The 6,702-nt window shown below is 41.9% G+C and overlaps 1 protein-coding gene across 1 annotated transcript in view; it reads left to right on the top strand.

Annotated features, from left to right (window-relative positions):
* Nucleotides 1-6,702, top strand: part of Tbc1d23 (TBC1 domain family member 23) — a 54,298-nt gene that overhangs the window by 19,722 nt on the left and 27,874 nt on the right. The window contains exons 5-7 of the mRNA XM_029470319.1: nucleotides 3,402-3,525; nucleotides 6,340-6,464; nucleotides 6,553-6,599. Of these exons, the coding sequence (XP_029326179.1) occupies nucleotides 3,402-3,525; nucleotides 6,340-6,464; nucleotides 6,553-6,599 (296 nt within the window). The remainder of the gene's footprint in view (nucleotides 1-3,401; nucleotides 3,526-6,339; nucleotides 6,465-6,552; nucleotides 6,600-6,702) is intronic.

Genomic DNA, 6,702 nt, shown 5'->3' with positions numbered 1-6,702 from the left:
TGTGTGTGTGTGTGTGTGTGTGTGAGACATGGGTAGTTATGTTGCCCTGAGTCACACTCTGCCTTGTCACATTTTTCCAGTTCCTATTTCTGTGAGTTCTGCATTTAACATGGTAGGCACTCTAGCTATTGCTGGTAGAAAGAACATTGAACACTGAGCCCATAGAATGCTTATGGAAGAATCCCTTTTCACTATATCTAACTACTGGCTGGATTGCAAGATGGGTAGAGCTGTATCCAGCACAAGCCCTTGCCGTTAGAGTGACATTGCAGTATACAGACAGCCCTTAAATGTGTACTGTTTCAGTGGCTCCCTCCCAGGGATGTTCACTGGTCCAGAAGATGAGGCTAGTTACCCCATGTTCCCCTGGTTTCCTGCCTCTGTGCTCTACCTTAGCATTCGATTGCTCTGCAGTTACCCAACTGGGAACGTGTTCAGACTTAGAACTACTCTCACCAAGATTAATCCAGTCCTGTCTCTGGCCTTCTGTGCTCTGCCATTTGTAATATCTAAGTGGGGAGATTTGAGCGGTGGGCATAGGGCTGGAGAATTATGGCTCAGCAGGTAAAAGCACTGGCAGCTCATGCAGAGGACCCAGGTTCTACTCCCAGTGTCCCATGGCAGCTCACAACTGTCTGTAACCCTAGTTCCAGGGGATCTGACACCCTCTTCTGACCCAGGCATGCCACATGGTACACATGTAGCATGCACACAGTACATAGACATACACATTCAGCTACACACCCAAACACATAAAGTATAAAAAAACCTCGAAACCCAAAAAAGCCAACTTAAATTTAAAAAGCGAGCAAGCAAGCTGTGCATGGTGACTCACCTGTAATTGCAGCACTTAGCGGTGATGGGTGTGTGTGTGTGTCTGTGTGTCTGTGTGCACGCACATGCGTGTGCGCACATGTGTGTGCATTGTGTGCGTGTGTGCTGGTGGTGGTGGGGGGGATTGCTGTGAATTCAAGCATAGCCTGGACTGCATGGTGAGTCCTACTCTAGCCAAGACTACAGAGTGAGACACTGTCCCCCAAAACAAAAATAACAAGGTAGTGATAGCTGAAAGTCATAACAAACCATGGCAGGGATATAAAATATTATATTTACATAAGTAATTTTCATTTATTCCCTTTGGATAGCATTTTTACTTATTTTTACTTTTGTAGTTCTGAGAATTGAACCTATGTCTTCACACATACCAAGAATATGTTCCATCACTGAACTAAACTCCCATCTCTAAATAATATTTAAAATATCCGTAATGATGCTTTTAAAAGTATTTTATTACATTTATTTATTGCGCATGCATGCATGCTCATGTGCAAGCTATGTCGTGGATGTGGGGAAGTCCAAGGACAGTAGGTGGAAATTGGTTCTCCCTTCACATCATGTGGATTCCAGGGATTGAATTTAGGTCATGAAGCTTAGTGGCCAGCGGCGCTACCCACTGAACCATTGTGCTAGCCTTAATGATGTTCTGTAGTAAGGCTGTGATAGTCACTTAGTGGCTATTGTAAGCACAACTTTTTACTTTGCTTCATTTTCTGTACAGTTTGCTTTTAAAGACTGTACCCCTGCAAAAACAGCTTGTTGAATTATGCCCAGTTTCATATGTGGAAAGATGGCCATATTGCATAATGAGCTAAGGCCCAGTGTCTGGGTTCAAGTCCTTGCTCTCTAATTTGTTAATTGCTAGTTTGTGGCCTTCAGTGGCAGACTTGACCTCAACTGAACCTCAGTTGTAATGAGTATGGTGATCAATAGGGTTGCTTGTGAAGACCAAATGAAGTAAGTCTGTGAAATACTTATTACAGTGTTTGGTAATGTTTCTTCAGTAAGTAATTGGCTTTTATTACGATGGCCTGGGCTTTAAATACGTCACTGATACATCAGAGAACAGGCTTGCCACGTGTCTTTGTACGAGTAGTGTCTTTGTACGAGTCTTTGTCTCACTACAATAGCTGAAGTAGTGTGGAACCTACTGGCTTAAGTGAAGAAGGAGTTCGTCACCACTGTCGGTGGCAACACCTGACTCTACCACCAGGCAAAGTAGCCATGTGTCAGTGTTGCTTTTTGTTGTTGTTTTTACGGTGTAGTGAATAAAAAGTAATGCTATCCCTTGGATCACCACGATCAAGATATTGAAAACCAGATATCCTGTAATACACGATATAACTCTTCAATTTTGAGGTTTAAGAACACAAATAGGGCCGGGTGTGGTGGCGGCGCACGCCTTTAATCCCAGCACTGGGGAGGCAGAGGCAGGCGGATTTCTGAGTTCGAGGCCAGCCTGGTCTACAGAGTGAGTTCCAGGACAGCCAAGGCTACACAGAGAAACCCTGTCTCGAAAAAACAAAACAAAACAAAAAAAGAACACAAATACACCAAATAAAATATGACTACCAGAGTATTGCCAAATAGCGCACAAATTATGTCAGAGATGCTACCTAGGTCAGACTTAAAGATGTGGTGTTCCTGTCAGAGACAGCATTGTAGTTAGAGAGAAGCAGCCTGTCTCCTGAGTCCTGAGCTAGGATGCTAACCCGTCTGGACCTGCTCCAGATGGAGCAGATGTGTGGGTACCTTTTGAGGTCAGGGTTTGGGTGGCTCCCATGACCATCGTAGGCAGATGAGCCTTCTTAGAGCTGATTAGCTATGAGGAGCTTCCTCAGGGAAGTCAAGCATCAGTACACATTTCTGTCCTTTCACAAATACTCTTTTGAAGTATCTGCATAGGGATATGATATTTCCTTGGGAGAAGGCCTGTGTTAATAAAAATGGCAGATTATGTTTAATAACTTTGAAACAGTATATAGATTGAACCTTTTCATCTTATTTGAATAACAACCATTTGAAGCCAGGCATTTTTCTGGAATTTACTCTGGGCACCTGGTATCAAGGCCACTTTGATGGGTGTCTGAGGTGTCTCCGGTTCATTGTTCTCAAATGTCATCTGTAGTCTTCAGACTTTTACCTTTGCTGAAAGACATTCCTCTCTTAATATATAAACAGTGGCATACACTTGAAGTAGTCCAAGGAGTTTCTCCTTACTTAGCAAGGAGGGAGGAGGCTGGACTCAGTCAGGCCCTCTAGATCTTTGGAGACCTTAGCTGTATCACGGCAACCTAAGTGCTAGTTTTAGTCACCTCTGAAGTCCTCTTACTCGAGTGTTCCTGGGTTTGCCTGGAAAACCTCCCTCAAGTGGTTGTAGTGGCTGTAAGCCAGGTCTTCTGGAAGGTGTTAGAAGAGAGCTCTGCCTGGCTGTCAGGTGGGCTTGCTGGGGATGCTGGCGTGTCCTCAGGGTGCAGAGAGGAAGTGGGTCTTTCAGGAGGACGGAGTGCCAGTGTAAACATGTCTGATCTAGTAATGAGAAACTTTGCTTCTCTTTCTTGTAGGGATTGTTCCCTGAAGGGGAGGCCATTTCATCTCTTCCGGTTGCTCATCCAGTACCACGAGCCTGAGCTTTGTTCTTTTCTTGACACAAAGAAAATCACCCCAGACTCCTATGCACTCAACTGGGTAATAAAGTGAAAGTAGGAACCTTTAATGAAAAATAGTTTATATAAAACTGTAGTTGGCTAGAGGCTAGGCTGGACTGGTAAAACCTGAATCCCCAACGGACCACAGCATTGGTCTTTTGTTACTTTATACACTTGTGGAAATAGCGATAATATATTTCATGTATATTAGTGAATATTATGTATTCATATACTTGTGTATGATATATCAAAACTAATAGCTATATGTTTGTAAATATAAAATATTTATGAATATATATGTATATATGAGCTTTTCTTAAAAGTCTCTATGTTCAGACTGTTGATAGTGTCTGTAAGAATTGGCAGATGATCATGAAGAAAGCTACAATTACCACATGGGTAATATGGAGGACTGTGAAGTCCGCCTGAGCATTGTCCCTCTGCACTTAGTCTTTTCAGTGGATGCCGCAGTCTGGCTCTCACTGTTTGCTGGAATCTCTGAGGCTGCAAACCCTGTCTGCTCTTACATGATTTTGAGATCCATCGTTCATATGTATTATACTGATTAGGAGCTAACACTAAAGAATTTTAATGATTTGTCTTTAGATCATTTAAAAGTAATGTTACATCTACTATGTGCTATAACATAACTAGCCTACCTTACGATGAAAAATGAAGTGAGTAGCGAGAAGAGGGCAGTTATTTAATAGTTTTGTGTTTCGTGTTGTTGCTGAAGTCAGATGCACCTGGGCTCATCTAACTGCTCCCAGAGTTATTCAGATTGTAATGTTGTCTTAGAGTCTTCCGAGACGCCTGCTCACTAATGAGGGATGGGTGTGACAATAGGCAAGTAAAAGTTCTAGAAGTTATTTTGAAAATGGTGACGAGTTACAAACTTCCCAGTACGGAATCTTGGGGGTTCCTCAGATCCCACTCAGGGATGCTCCCCTGTGCTGACGAGAGCCCTGGCCACAGAATTGGTCAAGCAGGCCATTAAGGAGTTAAACATAGTCTCTGGTCATGTTTTCCCTACCATTTCTGCAGGGAGCTTCCCATTTCTGCCTCTCGGTGACTGTGTGAGCCAAGACACTTGGCTCAGAGCTCCCGCTTCTTTATCTGTAAACTGGGAATAATAATACAGTAATGTCTCACAGGACAATGGGATGCACTTAGAAATCATAAATGGTAATTCCAGCATCCTAACTAACTGGTTTCACTTGCAGACACACTAAATCTCACTGGCCTCTTCTTTAGTTCTTTTGGCTGGTCTTGTTATTTTGAGTTAAAAATGACATAATTCATATAAAAGTGTAGCATTCCTGTTTATATGTTGCCATTAAATCTAATTGTTTTTTATTAAAATAAGGAATTATTTCTTAAGCATTTTAGTGATTAATGTTGGTCTCTGCCTAGGAAATGAGATCTCCATTGCCAGAACTCTATAGATTAGTACTCTGTTGTTTTAGAAGTCTAATGTGCTAAAACAACCAATTTCTCTGTAGCTGGTCTGCTGGATAGTTTGGTCTTGCTGCTAGTATTATGCTGATCAAGTTTAAGGTTTTGGTTTTGTTGTTGTTTTATGTTTTTATCATGAGACAAGGACATTATAGTTACCTCCAGAGCCCGTGACTGAGGGAGGTAATGGTGGCTTTAGTTGAGCTGAGGTTAAGGCTGGCTGCACATTGTCACACCGTCTAGTCTCCACTTGTCATAGTCATTTGTCAAACAGGGTTTGCAGCATGTTGTGTTTTAAAGCCTTCTGGTTAGATGCTCAGGCCTGGGCCATGGACTCTTGGTCCGTTCTTAGTCCCAGCCTACAGCTCTGCCCTGTGAACAGAGGACAGCATGTCATCCTGGGCTGGTCCTTGTCTAGGAGAGATGCCCACTTGTGAGGCCTGTTGTAAGAACTAAGGATAATTAATGCACAATATCTAACAGCCAGTTAGTGCTTGATACAAAATCTGTACAAAATCATTTATGTTCTCTTTAGCCATGAGAAGTTTTAAATATAATTCTTTAGATATAGTTATTTCTGATTCTAAGGAAAACTGAGTAGCCAGTGAAATTAGATCTTTGTATGCTTTAAAATACAATTAGGTGCCGGGTGTGGTGGCGCACACCTTTAATCCCAGCACTCAGGAGGCAGAGGCAGGTGGATTTCCGAGTTCAAGACCAGCCTGGTTGGTCTACAAAGTGAGTTCCAGGACAGCCATGGTTATACAGAGAGACCCTGTCTCGAAAAACAAAAGAAATACAATTAGGTAGTAAAGAAAATTATAAATTAGTAACTTCTATTTTTGAAACACAAAACCCAGAAAGCCCCTAAAATCCACAAAAGAAAAATGAATTTTTTTTGTCTGGGAGCAGCTAGTTGACATTGGTACTGAGTTGCGGTTTGACTAGCACCCTTAAACTGCTTTCCCAAGCCCCATAATTACCTTTTAAGCCGAATGCTTGATGTAGTAGTAATAGGGTGCTAAGGAACCTTATAAAATTCTAAATACCACTTGTAATTCGATGGCAGAGACGTATCTTGATCACTTGAGAATATGCCAAGTTAGTCATCCCTTAGCACTGGGGACAAGGCGTGCTCTCTCGTGCTGTTTGTTTTTGTTGGTCACAGAAGTAAAAAGGGAAGCTTTAATGAAGTTAAGTGACATTGCTAAGTTAATGACGTTAAGTCACACAGCTAGTTAAGCCACCCCAGTTAAGTCACACAGCGACCCCAGTGTTCTGCCTTTGGATGTCATATGCTCAAGTGCAGATGATTTCATGTGCTGTCACTGACACGTTTGCTTCACTAACTTGAAGTGGCAGCTCCAGTGGTTTATCTCTCTCTCTCTCCTGACTGTAGCTCGGGAGCCTTTTTGCACATTACTGTTCCACTGAAGTCACCCAGGCGATATGGGACGGATATCTACAGCAAGCGGATCCGTTTTTTATTTATTTCTTAATGTTAATTATCCTTGTTAATACAAAGTAAGTACCACGTTGGTTAGATTCTTTTTTCAACTTTTGATATGGAGCTTTAATATTTAACTCAATTTTACTTGATTCCTTTTTACAGAGAAGTTATTTTAGCACAAGAGTCTGACAGCAAAGAAGAAGTTATCCGTAAGTAGTATCAAATAATATTTGAGGTCATTTGATCTCAGCTCATTCGGGTTGTTGCAAGACTAGTGTAGAAGAGTTCTATTCAGGTCTCATGTTCTTAAAT

The sequence above is a fragment of the Mus caroli genome, chromosome 16 (assembly GCF_900094665.2).
Source record: "Mus caroli chromosome 16, CAROLI_EIJ_v1.1, whole genome shotgun sequence".
Lineage (NCBI taxonomy): Eukaryota > Metazoa > Chordata > Mammalia > Rodentia > Muridae > Mus > Mus caroli.
Note: the sequence above shows the minus strand (reverse complement) of the source record. Positions and strands in the feature narration are given on the sequence as shown.